Genomic DNA, 22,432 nt, shown 5'->3' on the forward strand with positions numbered 1-22,432 from the left:
TAATACATTTCAAAATGCTTTGTCTCGTGGCTCCCCACCACCACCACAAATTTGCCCTGCGATTAATGTTATAGACTGCCCAAATGCCACATCCAACAAAGTTACAGCAAGAGAAAATTTGATGATGCTGGAAATCTAAGCAACACACACAAAATGCTGGAGGAACTCGGCAGGCCAGGTAGCATAAAGGAAAAAAAAAGTATAGTCGATACTTTGGGCTGAGACCCTTCAGCAGGACTGGTGGAAAAAAGATGAGGAGTAGAGTTAAAAGGTAGGATATGGGAAGGGAGAAACACAAGGTAACAAGTCCCAGGAGGGGGAGAGGTGAAGTAAAGAACTGGGAAGTTGACTGGTGAAAGCAATACGGGGCTAGAGAAGTGGGAGTTTTAATAGGAGGGGACAGAAGGCGATGGAAGAAAAGGGGGAACACCACCAAAGGGAGGCGATGGGCAGGCCAGGAGATAAGGTGAGAGGGGGTAAAGGGGATGGGGAATGGTGAAGGAGAGGGAGGCACACCCTCTGAAATTCATCTGACCAACTATCTCACCAAATGCTTAGAAATCAGTGGGAATGGGTGAGAAGAAAAATCATTGCTCAAGTAAATTTATTATCAAATTACATACGTGTCACCATACACAACTCTGAGATTAGTTTTCTTGAGGGCACTCAGTAAATCCAAGAAACAAAATGGAATCAAAGAAAGAAAAGGCCACACCCAACAGGGCAGACAACCAACCAATGTGCAAAAGACAAACTGTGCAAACACAAAACAAAAGAAAAAAAATAACTAGCAATAAATATTGAGAACATGAGATGAAGAGCTCCTGTCACCAAGGTTGTGGGAACCATTCAGTGCTGGGGAAGTGAAGATGAATGAAGTTATCCACGCTGGTTCAAGAGCCTGGTGATTGAAGGATAACTTCCTGAACCTGGTAGTGAGAGTCTTGAAGCTCCTATACCTTCTTCCTGATGGGAAAAGTGAGAAGAGCGCATGACCTGTGTGGAGGGGGTCCACGATGACAGATGTTGCTTTCCTGTGACAGTGCTCCATGTAGACGTGCCCACTGGAGGAGAGGGCTTTACCTGTGATGGACTGGGTCGTATCCATTTCTTTTTGTAGAATTTTCCATTCAAGGGCACTGGTGTTTCCTTTCCAGACCGCGAATGGAACCAGTCAATATACTTTCCACCACACATCTATAGGAGGTTTTCAAAGTATTAGATGTCATGCCAAATCTTCACAAACTCCAGAGGAAGTAGAGACGCTGCTGTGCTTTCTTCATAATTGCACTTGCATGCTGGGCCCAGGACAGGTCCTCTGAAATTATAACACCGAGAAATTAAAGGTGCTGACCCTCTCCACCTTTGATCCCCACCAATGAGGACTGGCTCAGTGATCTCCGGTTTCCTCAGGTCAATAGGCAGTTCCTTGATCTTACTTACACAGAGCAAGAGGTTGTTGCTGTGGCAACACTCAGCCAGAGTTTCAATCTCTTCCCCCCGCCCCCCCATGCTAATTCATCACCACCTTTGATTTGGACAACAGTGGTGAAGTCAGCAAACTTGAATATGGCACTGGAACTGTGCTTAGCCACACTGCCATTAAGTACGAACCAAGTAGACTAGGAGACTAAGCACACAGCCTTGTAGTGCACCATGCTGATGGAGATTGTGGACATGTTGCCAACCTAGACTGAGAAGTGAGGAAATTGAGAATCCAATTGCACAAGGTGGTATTGAGGTCAAGATTTTGAAGCTTATGGTTAATTTTAAGAGGATGATAATATTGAATGCCAGGCTGTAGTCAATAAAGAGTATCCTGATGTATGCATCTTTGCTGAACAGATGTCCCAGGGTTGAGTGAAGAGCTAATGGCATCTTCTGTGGACCTGTTGTGCTGGTAGGCTAAATGGAGCAGATCCAAGTCACTTCTCAGGCAGGAGCTGATATGTTTCATTACCAATCTCTCAAAGCATTTCACTGTGGATGTTAATGCCACTGTACAATAGTCACTGAGGCAGGTTACCACACTCTTCTTAGGTACCGGTATGATTGCAACCTACTTAAAGCAGGTAGGTACCTCATTCCAAGCGTAATTACTGCATCAGACCCCATTCTACTTCTTTTATTTTCTTATAATTTCCTAGATTCTTCAATAAATTTCAGCCCCAATCCTTCATGCCTAAACTTGATGCTCTCCAACATTGGCCTCATTCAGATACTTCGAATGCCTTCCAAATGGACAAAGGTCAAATGTCACTACCTAATAGCAAGCAGCATTCCTAAATGCCTCTTCCTATTTGGAGCACAATCTACCAAACTCCTTTCACCCACGCTGTGAGAGAATCTTTAAGGATCAGAACTAAATGAAAGGCCATCAAGGTAATCCTACATGTTAACCATATTAAATTCAGTGTCATCTCAATAGACTTTGGAAGTACTGTTAACCAGCCAACCTCAAACTACTGCACTCCATTTTCCACAGTATAACTGGATAGAGTTCCAGGATTTTGAAAAGAATTGTGGCTAGGTCACCATCCAGATCAAAAGTGTGTGCACCTCGTATTAGGTGGTGTCTTTATATACCCAAATATCTTGCTCTTTTCGGTGCAAAGATCATAGGTCTGATAGGTAGTGTCAGAGAGTCTAGGTAAGTAAATGCAGGGAGCTCTGTCGATGGTGAACATTAGTGAAAAGGCACCACTTGATTGTACAAGCTGAGCACCCATCCAAAATCCTAAAACTTCCAAACTGTGAAATTTTTTCGAGCGCTGACATGATGTTACAAAAAGGAAATTTCCACAAGGTGCTGGAAAGGTACCCAGGCAATGAGTAGGTCTCTGCACACCACAGACAGCTAAGAGAAGTGACTTCACACATGCAATTAACAGAAATTAATGTAAAATAGAAAAACGCTGCACAAGGCAAAAAAAATGTGGACAGTATATTGAAAGAATGGATTCATCAGCCTCAGAGTGAACATATATCATTTAACTGTGGAAGACACTAGCAGTATGGTGGAAGCTCCAGGTGTCAGTGGTCATGAAGTGTGTGAAGTTACCATTACTAGAGTTTATTGGTAAACTGAAAGGTCTGAAGGTAGACAAGTCACCTGAACTTGCAGTCTCCAAATGGTGTAAACACCAGGATTCTGAAAAGAGGTAGCTGTGGAGATTATGGAGGGATTAGCAATGATCTTTCAAGAATCACTAGATTCTGGAATGGTTCTGGAAGACTGGAAAATTACAAGAAGATTTATAAGAAAGATTTATAGGCCAGTTAGTTGGATCTCAGTGGTTGGGAAGATGTTGGAGTTGAGGGTGAGGTCTCAAGGTACTTGGATGCACATGATAAAATAGGCCATAGTCAGCATGGTTTCCTCAAGGGAAAATCTTGCCTGACAAATTTGTTATTTTTTCCAAAGAAGTCCAACAAGTAGGATAGACAAAGGGGAATCAGTTGAAGTTGTGTTCTTGGATTTTCGGAAGGCCTTTGACAAGGTGCCACACATGAAGCTGCTTAACATGTTACGAGCCCATGGTATTACAGGAAAGAGTTTAGCAAGGATAAAGGATTGGTAGGAGACAAAGTGAGAATAAAGGAAGCCTTTTCTGACTGGCGCCATTGACTAGTTGACTGTGTCAGGACCAATTCTTTTATTGTTATATGTCAATGATTTGGAGAATGGAATTGATAGCTTTGTTGCAAAGTTTGCAGACAATATGAAGATCAGTGGAGCAGCAGGTAGTTTTGTGAAAATAGAGAGGTTACAGTAGAACTCAAGACTGATTAGGAGAATGGACAAAGAAGTGGCAGATGGAATACAGTGTCAGGAAGTGGACTTTGATAGAAGAAATGAGGGTTGATTATTTTCTAATTGGAGAGAATACAAAAATTTGAGGGGCAAAGGGACTTGGAAGTACTTGTGCAGGATTTCCTAAAAGGTTAATTTGCAGGTTGAGGCTGTGGTGAGGAAGGAAAATGCAATGTTAGCATTCATTTCAAGAGGACCGAATATAAAAGCAAGGATGTAATGTTGAGACGTTTTAAAGCACTGGTGAGGCCTCACTTGGAATATTGTGAGCAGTTGACTCTCTTATCTTAGAAAGACAAACTGTAGAGGGCTCAAAGGAGGTTCACGAAAATAATTCCAGGATTGAATGGCTTGTCATATGAAGAGCGTTTGATGGCTCTGGGCCTGTAGTTAGTAGAATTCAGAAGAATGAGGGGTGACTTCATCGAAGCCTAACGAAAGGTGAAAGGCCTTGATAGAGTGGATATGGAAAAGATGTCTTCCATCGTGGGAGAGTCTAAGACCAGAGGACACAGCCTCAGAATAGGAGGGCATCCTTTTAGAATGGAGATGAGGAGGAATTTCTTTAGCCAGAATCTGTGAAGGCCAAATCTTGTATGTATATTTAGGGCAGAGGTTGATAGATTCTTGATTGCTCAGGGAATGAATGGATATGGAGAGAAGACAGTGGATTGGGGCTGAGACGAAAAATGGATCAGCCATGATGAAATGGCCTAATTCTGCCTATATCTTATGGTCTTAATAGTATGCTGATGAAACAAGATCTATTTGACAAACTGAAAATTGAAGGCAATTGTGAATATTCAGCAGGCTGCTTGCATAACTTTTTAAAAAAAAGGCACAAAATTAAATTTTTAAAGCATCTGCTGATCACGAAAATCTAGCACCAGAACAAGTTTACAATGCTGATTGTTTTTTAATACCTAAAAGAACTAAACACAGATACAGTGTATGGTAACTTTTTAAATCAAAACACGCCACAAGTGGAGACTAAAAATCTGCCGTTATTTGTTGTTCAACAGCTGATTCTGATAATTCTTCTCCTGATGCTGCTGTGCTTCTTTTGTTATTCTGCACGCAGTATATTTTTATTAAAATTAATGGTATGTAATAATTTTTACTGTTAAGTACATGTGATGAACAAGTGTACAACAGACTGCTTACTGATAGCACATAAATTCAGGGGTGGAAATGATGGCAATGTTATGCTAACTCATTATATATTCTAACATCCTCCTAAAAATCTGAAATCCAAAACACTTCCAGTCCCAAGCATTTCAGATAAAGGATACTGAAACAGATTAATCAATGACACCTTCCATCACTTTCCTTTATTGCCCCATCTAACCTCCAGTTAACAGCGGGTTTAAATCATGAACAACCTTGCAAATAAATGCCCAAGCCACATTTTGGCATTACAGAACTGAAGAAAACAAAATAGGTTGACTGTAGATTCCATAAGAAATTTAGGAAATGCTGGAAATATTCAGAGGGTTACACAGCGAGAACCTTTCATCAGAATTTAAATTGCAGAAGTTCATTAACCCAACTTGTTAATTTTGCCTCCCCTCAGACATGCTGCTTAATCATGTCATTTTGGAATTTCAAATTTGCAGTTTTGTTTTTCAGATCATTAGAGATAAAAATGTAGCACCTCTGAAAGTTACTTATGGAATACCACTTAAAAAGCCATTTATGTTCTCCTTTATCCAAGACTTATTTTTACAAAGGTCCACATTTGATTACATTGTACAATTAACTACAGCAAAACTAGATACAGTATTTCCACGATATCAATTTTGGAATTGAGATAAAATTAACTTCAGTGTTTCACTTGTGCGATTCAATTCCATTGGATTTGACCTCAGCAATGCTTGCTGCAAGATAAATACAATCCAATGAAGTCACAGTTTAAAAACAGTGCTGAGAGAAGTTGATGCAAACAGTACTAAATATATTTTTTTAAATAAAAATTGAAACACACTCATTAGGAGATGCAAGGTTATAGAGCAAATGTTGAATAACACTAAGATTAACATATCAAACTTTGAAATGGTTGGTCTACAGAAGCAGAAGACCATGAAAATACACGCCACAGGCACCCACTTTATTTGTAATATCTCCACTATAACAAATCTTAATCTTTGCAGCCTGAAAGATTGCAAGATCATTCACTCTCACCTCGAAATGGTTTTCCCATCACCCCACCCTCCACAAACCCCACTTGATCAACCCACTTTGGCACCAATCAATTTCAGATTTTCAGCAATTGCAACTGCATTTTGTTCTCTCCAACACTGCTTGCCCCTTCCCACATAATTTAATAATTTCCCTACTTAAAAATCCAGTGACTCTTCAGAAGCAAAACTGTTTGCAGATGTTACTCAACTTGAGTATTTGTCCTCGAACAGTAATTTTTTGACATTAATGTAATGCATATTTGCTACGTTTCCCCTATCCAAATCTGTATTTTTTTTCTGTTCTTCATAATGAAACTATACTTAGAAAACTCCTTGGAGTTAAAGGACTGCAGTGCAGAAGAGCCATCAAGAACATTCTGGAGGCTGCTGAAAAGGCCTCGCGGTGGCTGTGGTGGATTAGTGCGCCACTTGGACACAAGTCGGGGGCTGATCACCCCCGGCTGGGTCGCCCGGTCGAGGCTGTCTGATGATTTATAGACCCGAAACACCCTATGACCTCGGGTTCATCACTGAAGACATGTCCAAGTAGCACCAGAAGGTGTATTCTACAACTAGATTCAATAAAGTTGAAAATCAGGGTTGGTTATTAGCCTTAAACAGTCTCCCATCAATATGGAAACCAACTAGCAGTTCAGATGCACTAGGTGACTCATCACCTGACTTTCCAAAGCCCTTCAACCATCTCGTACACAATGTAATATTCTCCATTAAGCCCAGTCCAAAAATAAACTTAAACATTCATTTACTTTACCACTGTGATTGGAACATGAGCCCCACGTTCAACCCAACTGCTCCTGCAGAACACTACCTTAAACTTTTTTTGTTGAAAACTCTCACCTTCTATATCGTTTGAATTACTAAATTCAATCGTTTTCAATCTTATACACAAAAACTTTAGTCTTAGAACAGCGAAGGAATATGGGAACTATTGTTATCTTGTAGACCATTAGTCTTGCCAAACCAAAGGTCTGCAAGGCAACAATAGTTCCCACCTTCCTGTATCCTTCCAAGACATAGACTACCTACACCAGCCACCTCAAAAGGTACCAGATATGGCCTCCACAAAATTCTTCAAATCCACCAAAAGAATAAGCAAAGAAATGTCGGTACCTCTCTCAAACCAGCATCCAATTACACTTTATTTGCAGGCCGTGTTATTCACATGCCGAGCAATATGCTGTGAAACATACTATTTGAAGACATCGGTCAGAAACTGGAATAGTACACAAGGCCTCCTTGAGGGAAGAAGATGCATCGCTCCCACTGACTCAAGAACCCCCAAGTCATAAATGTCTTAAGTGAAGGAGCACTTCAGATTGCTCAGAAAATCTGAAGTCTATAACTACAGCTGTGAAGATCCCTGCTGCACCCAATGACCCTGTGATCTCTGTCTCAGAGGTCGATGTTAGACTGCCTTTAAAGACAGCAAACCCTCACAAGGCAGAAGATCCCAATGAAATACCTGGTAAGGCTCTGTAAACCTGTGCCAACCAATTAGCAGGAGTATTCAGGGACATTTTCAACCTCTCACTGCTATGGGCGGAAGTTCTTACTTGCTTCAAAAAGGTAACAATTATACAAGTGCCCAAGAAGAATAATGTGGGCTGCCTTAATGACTATTGACCAGTAGCACTCATATCAACAGTGATGAAATGCTTTGTGAGGTTGATTATGACTAGACTGAACTCCTGCCTCAGCAAGGACCTGGACCCACTTCAATTTGCCTATCATCACAATAGGTCAACAGCAGATGCAATCTCACTGGCTCTCCACACGGCCTTAGACCACCTAGACCAGTGGTCCCCAACCACCAGGTTGCAAAGATGTGCTACCGGGCCACGAGGAAACCACATGTTTTGGCGATATGAAACAATAAGAGTCTGCTGCACCTTTCCTCATTAACTATCATGCACTGTTGAACTTGAACCACCGCCCTCCCCCCCCAAGTCGGCCAGTCCACAAGAATATTGTCAATATTAAACCAGTCCGCGGTGCTAAAAAGGCTGGGGACCCCTGACCTAGACAACACAAACACCTACGTCAGGATGCTGTTCATCAACTATAGCTCAGCATTTAATACCATCATTCCCACAATCCTGATTGAGAAGTTCAGAACCTGGGTCTCTGTACCTCCCTCTGCAATTGGATCCTCGACTTCGTAACCCGAAGACCACAGTCTGTGTGGATTGGTGATAACATATCCTCCTCACTGACGATCAACACTGGCGCACCTCAGGGGTGTGTGCTTAGCCCATTGCTCTGCTCTCTGTATACACATGACTGTGTGGCTAGGCACAGCTCAAATACCATCTACAAATTTGCTGACGATACAACCCTCGTTGGCAGAATCTCAGATGGTGACGAGAGGGTGTACAGGAGTAAGATATGCCGACTAGTGGCATGGTGCCGCAGCAACAACCTGGCACTCAACGTCAGTAAGACGAAGGAGCTGATTGTGGACTTCAGGAGGTACAAGACAAAGGAGCACATACCAATCCTCAGGCATCAGAAGTAGAGAGTGAGAGCAGCTTCAAATTCCTCAGTGTCAAGATCTCTGAGGATCTAACCTGGTCCCAACATATCGATGTAGTCATAAAGGCGGCAAGATAGTGGCTATACTTTATTAGGAGTTTGAAGAGATTTGGCATGTCAACAAATACACTCAAAACCTTCTATAGTTGTACCGTGGAGAGCATTCTGACAGGCTGCATCACTGTCTGGTATGGAGAGGCTACTACACCGGACTGAAAGAAGCTGCAGAAGGTTGTAAATCTAGTCAGCTCCATCTTGGGCACTAGCCTACAAAGTACCCAGGACATCTTCAGTGAGCAGCATCTCAGAAAGGCATCGTCCATTATTAAGGGCCTCCAGCACCCAGGGCATGCCCTTTTCTCACTGTTACCATCAGGTAGGAGGTACAGAAGCCTGAAGGCACACACTCAGTGATTCAGGGACAGCTTCTTCCCCTCTGCCATCCGATTCCTAAATGGACATTGAAGCTTTAGACACTACCTCACTTTTTTTTAAAATGTACAGTATTTGTTTTTGCACATTTTTAAAAATCTATTCAATACACGTAATTAGTTTGTTTATTCTCTATTATTATATTTTCTCTCTCTCTCTGCTAGATTATGTATTGCATTGAACTACTGCTGCTAAGTTAACAAATTTCACATCACATGCTGGTGATAATAAAACCGATTCTGATTCTGAAGTACACAAGATCTGTGTAAATACGCCCTCCACTTCATCCATTGAAGGCCTTAATCATCTCAGAAGCCATAAAAGAATGGAAGTCAAACTAAATCCTAACTACCCACACAATATCATCTACAAATCATTATACTCACCCAGGCCATGAAAGTACCAGATAATGGCAACCTAGAAAATCTAACTACTTACCCTTGATACTCAAAGGCATTTCCATTACCCAGATCCCAATATCAACATCCAGAGAGTTCACCATTGATGAGAAATTGCAAAAGCTATGGACAGACTGATAGAATGAAGCCTCGGGTATGATGACAGTCCTGCAGGCATGGCCTGTCTTAATTACCCATTTACTACACTCACTGCAGTTACTTCTCTTGGCTACGCTAACAAGCATCTCTCAAACCTGTGATCTCTACCATCAAGCAGAACAAGTAGATACACAAGGCCACCATCCTGAATGGGAAATACATCACCAATTGTACATTATTGCTGGGTACAAATCCTGGATCTGCATACCCAACAGCAGTGAAACTATCTTTCTTTACCAGTCCTTAAGAGGGAGGAAGGCAAAAGAAAGGAAATTATATGTCAGTTAGCCTAACCTCAGTGGCTGGGAAAGTGTTGGAGTCTATCATCAAGGATGAGGTTTCAAGGTACTAATAGACTAAAGATAAAATAAGTCAAAGTCAGCATGTTATCTGTAAAGGGAAACCTTGCCTGACAAATCTGTTAGTTCTTTGAGGAAGTAACAAGCAGGGCAGACAAAGGAGGCAGTGAATGTCATTTACTTGGATTTTCAGAAGGCGTTTGATAAGGTGCCACATGAGGCTGCTTAAGAAGATAAAATCTTATGGCGTTACAGGAAAAATACTAGCATGGATAGCAGAACGGCTGACAGGCATGAGGCAGCAAGTGGGAATAAAAGCAGCCTTTTCTGGTTGGCTACCAGTAACTAGTGGTTTTCCTCAGGGGTCAGTATTGGGGCCGCGACTTTTCACATTATGCTGTCAATGATTTAGATAATGGAATTGATGGCTTTGGGGCAACATTTGCAGATCATACGAAGATAGGTGGAGGGGAAGGTAGTGCTAAGGAAGCAATGCCATTGCAGCAGGACTTAGACAAATTGGAAGAATGGCAAAAAAAAGTGGCAGATGTAATACAGTGTTAGGAAATGTATCATAATGCATTTTGGTAAAAGTGCAGATTATCAAATTGGGGAGAAAATTCAAACGTCAGAGGTGCAGAGGGACTTGAGTCCTCGTGCAAGACTCCCAGAAGGTTAATTTACAGGTTGAGTCTGTGGTAAAAAAGGCAAATGCCATATTGCCATTTGTTTCAAGGGGAATAGAATATAAAAACAAGGAGATAATGCTGAAGCTTTATAAGACATTAGTTAGGCTGCACTTGAAGTATTGTCAACAGTTTTGGAAGAATGCAAGGGGATCTCATTGAAACCTACCAAATGTTGAAAGGGCTATTTTGGGTGGATGTGGACAGGATGTTTCCTATAGTAGGAGTATCCAGAACTAAAGAGCACAGTGTCAAAATATTCAAATTCAGCAAATGTGGGACTATTAGCTACAAGAGCACCAACTAATAACACATGATACCTTGTTGATTAATTTCAGAGCTCATCGTCATCAGTTGTGACCTGCTGGATTTCAAATTCTCTGCAAGTCAACTACAGGTCAGCCATTTATTAACATTCATTTTGTTAAATGATTTGAAAAGTTGGAATGAATACACCAGTTGTCATGGGCTTTATAAAAACAGTCAGAGAGTGTTTCCTCACAAAATCTCTGCTTTCTCCAACCAGAATCCCTGCATGAACCATGAGATCCACAATCTACTGAAGGCCAGATCAGAGGCGTTCAGGTCTGACAACCAAGATACAAGAGGTCCAGGTACAATCTACAGAAAGCCATCTCATGTCTGAAGTGACAATTCTGGACTAAAGTTGAATCACTAAACGATATCCAACAGCTGGAGCAGGGCTTGAATGCTATCATTTCTTACAAAGTGAAACCAAGTAACATGGGTGACAAGTCTTTGCTCCCAGATGAGCTCAATGACTTCTATACTCACTTTGACCAGCAAAACATGCAGGAACCTTCAGACTCCCACAGCCTCCAATGACCCTGTAACTTCAGTCTCTGAAGTCGACATGAGAGAATCCTTCAGGAGGGTGAACTCACAGAAAGCATCCAGCCCAGATGGGATACCTGGCCAAGTACTAAAAACTTGTGCTGATCAGCTGGCTAAAATGTTTACTGATATCTTTAACCTCTCACTTCAGCAGCCTGACATATCCACCTGCTTCAAGCAGGCTTCAATCATACTGGTGTCCAAGAAGAACATGGTAATCTGCCTCAATGACTACCATCCAGTAGCAATTACATCCACAGTGATGATGTGCCTCAAGAGGTTGGTGATAAAACACATCAATTCCTGCCTGAAAAGTGACTTGAATCCACTCCATTTTTGCCTACGGGCACAACAGGTCCACAAATGCCATTTCAATGGCTCTTCACTCAACCCTGGAACATCTGAACAGCAAAGATGCATACATCAGGAAATCTCTTCATTAACTACAGCTCAGCATCCAATAATATTATACCCTCAAAACTAATCAATAAGCTTCAAGACATTGGCCTCAATAGCTCCTTGTGCAACTGGATCCTCAATTTCCTCACTTACAGACCATAGTCAATTTGGATTGGCAACAGCTCTTCCACAATCTCCATTAGCACAAGTACAATACAATGCTGAGAGCCTTAGCCCCCACTCTGTAGTTGCTTTACACTTACGACTGCGAGGCTAAGTATAGCTCCAATGCCATAGTTAAGTTTGCTGATGACACCATTGTCATTGGCAGAATCAAAGGTGGTGATAAAACAGCATGTAGGAGAGAGATTAAACATCCAGCTGAGGGGTGCCTCAACAATCAGCAAATACTCAATGTCAACAAAACCAAGTAGCTAATCGTTTCCTCTTCCTGAAATCAACAGAGGTCCACAAGCCAGCAAAGAAAGCAAAGCATCATCTCTACCTTGACAAACTTCTATGGATGTGTGGTGGAGAGTATACTAACTGGTTGCATCACGGCCTGGTATGGAAATAACAATACCCTTGAACAGAAAATCCTACGAGAAGTAGAGGATATGGCACAGTCCATCACAGGTAGAGCCCTCCCCACATTGAGCACATCTACATAAAGCAATGTCAAAGGAAAGTAGCATCCATCATCAAGGACCCCGAGTCCATGCTCCCTTCTCACTGGTGTTACTATGAAGGTGGAGCCTCAGGGGACACACTACCAGATTCAGGAATGTTATTACCCCTCAACCATCAGGCTCTTGAATCAAAGGGGATAACTTCACTCAACTTCACTTGCCCCAACACTAAACTGTACCCTCTTCATCTCATTCTTAATATTTATTGCTTTTTTTTCCCCTTCTTTCTGTATTTGCAGAGTTTGTCGTCTTTTACACCCAACAGGTTGTTGGTTGCAGTCTTTCATTGACTATTGTGTTTCTTGGATTTATAGTGTATGCACACAAGAAAATGAATCTCAGGGTTGTATATGGTGACGTCTATGTAAATTTATAATAAATTTTTGAACTTTGAATATCTCTAAAAGTAGCAGTACAGGTGGAAAGGCGGCGAAGGTTAGATGAGATGCTTGTTTTCACTGGCTATGGCATAGTTTACAAGAGCTGGGATTTCATGTTAAGAGTTTCCTAAAACATCAGGCCACACCTGATGTAATGTGTACAGTTTAAGTTGCCACACCATTTTTAAAAAGTGAATGCACCGAATGGTGCAGAGAAGATTCACCAGAAAATTCCTCAGATTGGAGTATTTCAGTTAAGGAAAGACTCCTCCAGAGAAAGCAAACCCAGCTGATCCAGAGGACCTGATAGGAGGTATAGAAAATTATGAGGGGATAGATATGGAAGGTAGAAAAAAAAATCTTTATTCCTTGGTGCAAGTCTCTTAAGCCATGAGGCACGGGTTTAAAGTGAGGGAGATGTTTAGAAAGGATATTTTAACCTCTCAGGCTACAGAACTAACATGAATAAATGGGATTGGTGTTTCTGCGCTGTACAACTCAAAGGCCCTATAACCACAACTCTAAAATCTTGCAAAATTTTGACCTCATCTTTGCATGGAGCAAGAAAACCAAAATCTGGTTCCTGTAGTTAATAAAGATCACCCAATTCTTTTTTTGCAGTATATTTAAACAACACTTGTACTTTGAAATACAGTACATCAAAATGTTTTTAAAAAACACCAGCTTTCCTTTAAAAAGAGCCACAAAAAGTGGTGGTAAGACAAAGGGCTAATGAGTAAAATTTCAGATAATGGCACTCAATTGTCTTGACACCAATGAAAAGGGAGAAGAATGTGCTTGAGAACTCATTGGAATGAAGCGATTGCAACCTCTGAACTGTTGCAGAAAGTTACACAAAAGAACAAAGCCGTACTGGTGCAATCATTTTAGAGGCCATTGTTGGATTAGACCACATTACTTTACAACCTTAAAGTCCTTTAAGACAGTGGGAAACAAACTAGCCAAGTAATCTTATGACATTTCACCACTTGTTACTGAACAGCCAGCTATTTTGGGAAAATGTTGATGACATTTTTACAGTTTTTCATTTCTGCTTCAGCCTCTGTCCCATACCTTACCCAGTCATTTGCTGAGTGTAGCCATGGAAGCAACTGTATATCTCAATATAGCAATCGTGTTATACACCAAGAGAACTGCAGCCTTGATCAAGGTGTCAGATCGTAAAAATTATATTTTTTAAAAAGTCACAATCAGCCCACTTTCATTCTCACCTTTGAGTTCATGATGAATGAGATCAGCAAAATTTGGAACTTCGCCCCACCAGAAAATCCAAAGCTCCCTGTGGCCAGGTGTCATATCCCTTCGCCAGACACAAAGTACATTAGCCTTCAAGCAACGGCTGAAACTGCAAAGAATAGCATCATCTTCAGCCACTGGGATGACGAGTGGTGTTCCAACAGGACCTTGCCACGAATAACGGCGCCATTTAATCCCAGGTAGGTCAGCCTAGAGAGACACACAAAAGTGTTACCCCACTGTTAATTGCATCAAAGTCATTTGTGCTATAATGAAAACAAACTTTCAAAATGGCAAGTTATTTGATATGAAGCTAGGACAACAGGAATTTAATTCATATCTCTAGTCAAAGGTCTATGCTTTAGTAGTGTCAACTACCTCTCACCAGCAAGACCAAAGAGAAACATTTTTCCACATTTAGCCATTAATCCATCAGTCATAAGTGATCCAGGACAACACTAAAATGGCTTCAATGTGAAAGCATACAATAAGCGATAAAGATACACTATAACCAAATACCTGTGCACTACTGCACATAATTAATGTAAAATTTGGTTTAGCCTCCTGTGTGACAACAAATTGACACAAAGAAGTCACTAAACTTTGCAATTACAGCAGACGTATTATTCCCACCTTCCCCGTGAATCAATGATCAAAAAGAAGCGATTATTGAATACCTAACTGCAAAATGCCTTCAACAGGTTACTAGGGGATCTCCCGTGCTACTGGAAAATTTAATGCAGAGCAATTAAAATAGTAAAAGGAAATAAAAGGTTAGTCAATAAACTGTAATTATTAAAAAATTAACTAATGTGATACCAGGGCATCTAATCTGATCAAAGACAAACTACGAAGTGACAAAGTAGATGTTGACTATGGTAGACTGGTAACCTATATCAAGAAAAACAGAAACAAGCAGAGACTAACAACTGAATTAATGTATAAATTAGTATGTATCTCCATTAAGGGAAAAAACAGGAGAAGTGGTTCAGTCATGGTTAGAATTAAAGACAGTACGAGACCAAAGGAAAAGGTCTATCATTGCCAATAAAAGCAGAAAGCTTGAGTACTGAGAAAATGTCAGAATCAAAGGAGATGATGATATTGATAAAAGGAAAACAGAATGAGAGGTTAGTGAGAAACAGACTGCAACATCTTCAGATATATAAAAAAAAAATGCGGTTACCTTACAGCTGGAGAATGGAGAAATTAAGCAAACCACAGAAACTTCCCAGAAATTGTAAAGGACTACATCTTTAGAATAAAATAAGCTCAAAGAAATGAGCTTTAGTTAAGAAAGGTAATATTCATATAATAAATCATTAAGACCAAATGTCTGACTTCCAAGATAACAGGGGTGGCAGCAGATGCACTGACAGTCAGCTTCCAAAATTCCATAAATCATGGAACAACTTCCAATGGATAAAATAGGAAATATAACCCTACAATTTAAAAGGAGAGAAAAATCCAAGGGACTATAGTCCAGTGCACTTGACACGAGTAGGTTCTGGTAGTTTCATTACCATTATTAAAGAAGAGGTAAACAGGGCCCTTGGAGTCAAATGATTTATGATAAGGGACACAGATGTGGACAAATCCATTGGAATTTTGAGGTGAAACTTGTAAGACAACTGATGTACTGAATTTGGATCTTCTGAAAGCCTTTAATTTATGCCATACAACAGATTATCAAACAATTTAAAAGTCATGGCTTTGAGTACTGAGAGTAATATGCTGATGTAGGTTGACTGATTAAGCATAAACTGGTTATTTTTGGACTGGAGGCAATGAGTGTCATAGGGATTGGTTCTGGTTTAATCTTAATCAGTAAGTTGGAAGAGGGAATCAAGATGTACTATATACAGTAGGTCTGCTGATGATAAAGCCACAAGGCAATGTGCACTATATGCGGAGCAAAAGGACTTTAGGTAAACACTGAACAGAAACCCAAGTGGTTGAATGATTTGACAAACTGTTTTAAAATAGATTCTGTATTCAGTAGATAAAGAGTTCCCTTCTTGGAATTATGAAATTTAGTACGAGCAAAGGGACATGGCAAATGGAATATAATTAAAGAAAAATGCCAAGCCATCCACTGTAGTTAAAGGGCAGATTTTTTTAAATGCCAAGATATTAAATGGCACTGGTGTTCAGAGGGATCAGGGTGCCCTTGTACACAAAATCACAAAGTTAATATACAGCTTCAACCAGTAGCTGAAAAGACAATGTATTAACTACTATTGCAAGAGACATGGAGTATAAGAGTAGAGACATGTTGCTCCAATTAAAAGGGATTCTGGCAAGATCACGTCTGGAATACAATGTACAGGGCTGGTCTCCACACCCAAGAAAAGATTTCTGATAGAGGGAGTGCAGGGAGGGTTCCCCAGACCACTTTCTAGTAGTGGCTTTGCCTTATTAGGAGAGATCAAGCAGACTAGGCCTATATTCAAGATTCAGAATCAATCAAGAATCAAGATCGTTTAATGCCATTCCCTGTATACAAGTGTAAAGGTGAAAAAGTAATTGTTACTCTGTATCCAATACAGCGCAAAGGTAAAGAATAAATACAAGAAACAATATAGATACACAAGATAACTTACATACATAGATTGATTTTGTGTCCATAAATTGACACAATGCACAAGTGTCTGTACATGAGGAGACTGACAGGAAATAATGATGTTGTGCAACACATAAAATGCTGGAGGAACTCAACAGGACACGGAGCATCTATGGAAAAGGAGTAGAGTCGACGTTTCAGGCTGAGATCCTTCATGCAGATTTTCTCTTGTTAGTAATAAAGTTGTGGTGGTTTGGGTTGTGGTGGGATGGGTTAGTGGGTGGAGGTGTTAAATCGATCTTACTGCATAGGGAAAGTAACTGCTTTTGAGTCTGGTGGTCCTGGGGTGGATGCTATGTAGTCTCCTTCCTGATAGGAGTAAGCCAATCAGTAGATGAGCAGGGTGTTTACTGGCACTATTCCAGCAGCGTGTGTGCGTGTGCGTGTAATGCTGGTGTCAGTGATGCGTTGGGCAGTTTTGACTACCCATTGTAGAGCCTTCCTGTCTGCTGCAATGCAGTTTCCATACCAAGCAGTGATGCAGTCCTTTAGAATGTTCTTTACTGCACGAGTATAGATGTGTACAGTCCAGCTCCCTTCAGCGTCCACAGAAAGATAGAGGCGCTCGTGAGCTTTCCGACTGCGCAGGATGTGTTCTATAACCACGGAAGATGTAAGTTGTACACTCCAGGAGTTTGAAACTGCTTGCTGTGGCACCAATGTTAAGGGCGGTGTGAGTGGTGCGAGTCTTCCTGAAGTCAATAACCTTCTTTATCCCATTTACATTAAGAAAGAGGTTATTTGCCTGACACCAAGTCTCAAGCTCTTCCACCTCCTCTCTATAGGCCATCTGTGTTGGTGATGAGTCCCACTGTTGTGTCATCGGCAAACTTGACAGAGTGATTATCCAGGTGTTTGGCTGTGCAGTCACGTGTGAGGAATGAGAGGCAAGCTCATCGAGATGTAGAAAATTCTAAGGGGCTCAATAAGTGTAGATGTAGAGCTGTCACTTTCTTGGTTGAGGCACTTAGAATGAGAAACAGTCTCAAAATAAGGGGCCAGCTATCTAGGCTAAATAAAGAAATTTATTCTACCAGACGCCATGAATCTTTGTAATTCACTACTCAAGGCGGCTACAGAGGTTAACCATTAAATGTATTCAAGTCAGAGCAATGATATTTTTTTTAAAAAATAGGAGATAATAAGGGAATCAAAGTTGTTCCTGGTACAGGAAAGCAGCACTGGAAATAAAAATATTAGCCATAAATTCGATGAATGGGCAAGTGCCAAATGGCTTACACCTTTTGCTTTTGAAAAGATCATGAACATGCAGGTTCAAGTAATGCAATACTAAATTCAATACACAGAAAATTGTCTTCAAGTATAATTTGATCCTTGCTCCATTAACTAGGAACTAAACTGCTTTCAAGACTTCAAAAGTCAGAACTGATTGACTCAACTGAAACCAGTTGATTCAACAGTGAATCAATTGCAATATTTTTAATACAAGTGAATACACTCCCACCCAATATATGTTTAATAAATGTACACAATTCCACAAAGGCAACTCTATTGAATACAGAATCCATTTTTAAACAATTTGTCAAATCATGCAGGCAAATGCAGTTTCTGTTCAGAGTTCAGATTAGCAACTGGTTAGCTTTATTTCTTACTGTGGCTTTTCAAGCTCCACAACAAAAGTGACTGCTTTAGTCACAAATTAGACACCCAATTACAAGTTATATCCATAAGACATTAAAAGAGTTATGGCCCCAGTCTCTTTAGGTTAATTTAGTTCTAATTACAGACATATCATGCAATTCACTTACCACTGCCCTATTTTTCTCCACACCCCCTTTTAAGAAAAAAAATGCTATTAACACAAGTCTAAAGCAGAACTTCTTTCCATCCCAAATGTTATAGCATATTTTAAAAAATAATACATCTCCAGATTCCTCAACTGTGTAAGCAACATGCAAGTGAAAATATACTTTACAGAAAAATTAGCTCAAGAAAATATTAATTAGTACCGAAGCACAACTCTGAAAGTTGCAATATATCTCAGGCAATTGAGTTGAAAGTGGAAAAATTTCAAATTATCCCAAGGATTTTGCTTGTAAAGTTATAAAACTGGAAGGTAACTTGAGCTTAAAGACAAACTAACATGGTCTTTCATCAAAGCTTAAATCAGACATTTTTAGTTTTTAATTTTATATTTCATCTTCCTAAATCCACTTGATTCTATGCATTTGAGTTTCCTCAGGTTTCCAACATTTATAATATTTTGCTCAAGCTTATTCTATTAACCTATTAAAATAGTAGAAAATTCAGAGTTTACTGTAATAGTCGCTCTTCTGCAGTAATACTTTTACTACAGATAGACATCTGTGGCAAGTAAATCAGCAGGTTTAATACTAACTTCTCTAACTGCTTTGGAATGCATTTGTACAGCCAAAAAAGCACAGCAGAGAACTCTATGTCTGTGTACAACTAAACTGGAATGCTGGGCTGATATTCAACCACAGGGTGCTGTGCCAGACTATATTATGAATGACTTTACACTCTGGTCAAAATCCAGAACTATATAAAGAAAATTATGTGCACTTGCCTCTAAACAAAGCTTCAGATAAAGTTTGAAAACAGGAAGTTACTTTTAAAATGTTTTGTATTGCAAGACAACACATTAAAGACCACAGTATTTTAGTTACAAGTTCCTGTCTGAAGGCTGTTTACTAAATGAATCTAATCTACTGCTATGTTTTTCTGTGTTTTATGGGTAGATCACTTTTCAAATTTATGAATGTAGACCAAATATGTTTTTTGTTGAACACAGTGTTTGAAAACAAAATACTCCTGGAAGGGATCAATGAAAAGATGAACTGTAGTGGGTGGCGTATTTTTAAATAAATTGCTCCACTTATTAGATTACGTTTATGCAACTCAGTTGCAGGCAGTGTGACAAATACATTTTCATTTATCTAAGCCAAGTACTAATCCTACAGATTAAAATGAATACCGATAAAAAGAAACGTTCTCCAACACAAAATTTTGTATCCAAAATGAGTGGCCATGAGAAAACCTCTTGGCAGTTTTAAAAAAAGACTAAAGCATCAGGCCAATTCAAAGCCCAGATCATATTTATTTGTTTTTTTTTCCCCCCACAATCTCCCAAAACACTTCAAAAATACTTAATTTGCTCAAGTGTAATCATCATGGTGAAGCAAGGAAACAGTCAACTGGCACAAAGTCCCAAAATAGCAACGCAATTAAGAGAATCTTGTAGCAATGGTAATGGAGGATACATTCACTACATAATAAATGCACTGCATCAAAAACTAAACGGTTCACATTTCTCTGCTCTTCAAATGATAACACGGGATCTTTTACCGAAGAGGATAATATGGGACATGTTTACTATTACACCCAAAGTTAGCACTTCCATTGTTTACCTGTGCTGCGCACTATATGCACAATGAATTACATTCTATTAACTTATTTGTGATATTTTGTTTTGTGTCGTGTGTGATAATATTTCGTTTTGTGGGTGCACCCTGCTCCAGAGAAACACTGTTTTTCATTTGGTTGTATATATGTATAGTCAGATGACAATAAACTTAAAAGCTAAATGTCAGAATGTACACATCAAAAATACTTTTCCAACTGCACCAGACTGCAGCAGAGGCAAATAAAGCTAATCCAAACAAAGCCATACTGATCTTTAAACTTCAATTCTTTTCAGAATAGGATTGAGCATACTGAATCTGTGAAGTAGCCACCAAAATAGTGACCAATTAGCAATAGCTATCCAAGTACACATTCTGAAAATGTTTTTGAAATTGAAAACTATTTTTCTTCCCCCATTTACTTTATTCATCTCAATCAGGGTTCCTGTATAACTGAGGACAGCATTCCTCAAGCACATCTGCTCCACAATACAAGTCTAAACATCCATCATTTGGCAGGATAATGAAGCTAACTTTTTTTTCTCTCTGTAGAATTATTTCACAGCAAAACAACCTAGACTATAAACATCAAATCTCATTGTAAAGCAAATTCACCGAAGATGCTGTCCTCCTCCAGGTCCCACCCCACCAGCTGCCACTCCAATATCTGTTCCCATCACTGTCACATGAAAAGCAAAATGTCAGAGACCCCATTCAAAACATCACTTTAGATCCTCTAATCTATGTTTAAGGCAATGGTAAAAAATTAAAATTCAAGGCAAATCTCAGTTCCCTAGTTAACCTAAAAATTCACTATTGTAGGCACTGCACATAGATAATACCTGAGCAAGCAATCGTTCAAAGAAAGTGTGTTATGGTCTAAAATGTCACCCAAAAAAACACCAATAAAAAGTTACTGACACTGAAGCAGAGGTGGCTGAGAGATAACCAGATAGATACAGAATTTATGAGGTGGTTGGATAGGATAGACAGTAAAAATCTTTTTTTTGCCAGCTGGAGGAGTCCAATACAAGAGGGCATGGGTTTAAAGGTCAGAGATATGTAGCTTAAGAGCAACTTTTTTTTTCTTCTTACACAAAAGGGTAGTTGAAAGTCTGGAATGCATGGCCAAAGAGGTGGTGAAGGCAGACACTTGTGACATATAAACAGCATCTAGTCATGTACTTGGATTGCCAAGGCACAGAAGGCTATGGACCTAATGTTGGTAAATGGGATTAACATAGATAGGAGCAACAGCATGAACACTGGTATAACAGCGACTTGGATTCGGTTAGCCAGAGCCTGTTTCCATGCTGTTCCATACAATCAATTGCTGAGTTTAGTTGGAAAACATAAGGAAACACACATACAATATTTTCCAAATGCTTGGATTCCTTCCCAAAAAACTTGACAATCTGCTTGCACACCATGCTTCAGCAAGACTTCCATGATGTCTTAATACAGAATTTATTTAAAATGGAAAGTTCAGTCAAAAACAAAAACTGCTAGGGCAGAAACTCTCTCCATCAGTATTTCTTTAATTAATCTGGATACAAGAAGGTGAAGTTTTTTGTTTGTTTTGGTTTTCAAATACATCTTACAGAACCTTCAACTGAACTTCCATCACCATAGTCTGGTTTCAGCCAAGTCCCAAGGAAAGTATATACAGCCACAGAATAACTGTGCCCATCTCAGCATAACAACAGCTGTTCTCCTAACTGTTCCTGAAATACCCTTTCACACAGACTTAAAATTTGGATCTAAAAAAGTCAGCATGTGGCCCTAGAATGTTGTACATAGAGTAGCAAACCTAGCCAATGCTTGCAATTCTTCAGTTTCCTGCTCAGAGCCTTCATTCTAATCAACACCATACTTCATGGGAAAATAAAAAAAAACAATTATACTTGCCCCACACATTTCCTAAGAGTCACTTTATTGAAAGTGAAATTCTAAGACAATGCAGATATCTGGCTCCTTTGGGCAAAGAATTATACTAAAACTAGAAAAGTATTTTTGAAAATGTCAAACAACTGCAAAGAACTGAAAATTTAAATTTAATTTTCAGACTTGTGAATACAAAGATCTACTGAATTTAGATACAATACTGAATTAATGTTGCCGTATTAATTTGTTCTACAAGTTACCATTATGGCATTTCAGTATATTACATTTTTCTATTAATATTGCTCAACTAGCTTTAAAAAGCAACAGCACCTCATGCTTCATGTCACTTACAGAAATGAAAATGAGACAAAAGGGAATGATAACACACTGCCTTTCTAGGAATACAAACACCAACTTTATAAACACAGATAGAAGTTATCA

The 22,432-nt window shown here is 39.6% G+C and overlaps 1 protein-coding gene across 3 annotated transcripts in view; it reads right to left on the minus strand.

Annotated features, from left to right (window-relative positions):
• The window catches only part of med13a (mediator complex subunit 13a), a 174,094-nt gene that overhangs the window by 145,714 nt on the left and 5,948 nt on the right, over positions 1-22,432 (minus strand). For 2 of the 3 annotated variants that reach the window (XM_072243538.1, XM_072243539.1), the window contains exon 2: positions 14,077-14,311. In XM_072243538.1, the coding sequence (XP_072099639.1) occupies positions 14,077-14,311 (235 nt within the window). Of the gene's footprint in view, positions 1-1,083; positions 1,266-14,076; positions 14,312-22,432 lie in introns of those variants that run through there. The other variant, XM_072243540.1, reaches the window with a different exon arrangement.

This window comes from Mobula birostris, chromosome 25 (assembly GCF_030028105.1).
Source record: "Mobula birostris isolate sMobBir1 chromosome 25, sMobBir1.hap1, whole genome shotgun sequence".
NCBI lineage: Eukaryota > Metazoa > Chordata > Chondrichthyes > Myliobatiformes > Myliobatidae > Mobula > Mobula birostris.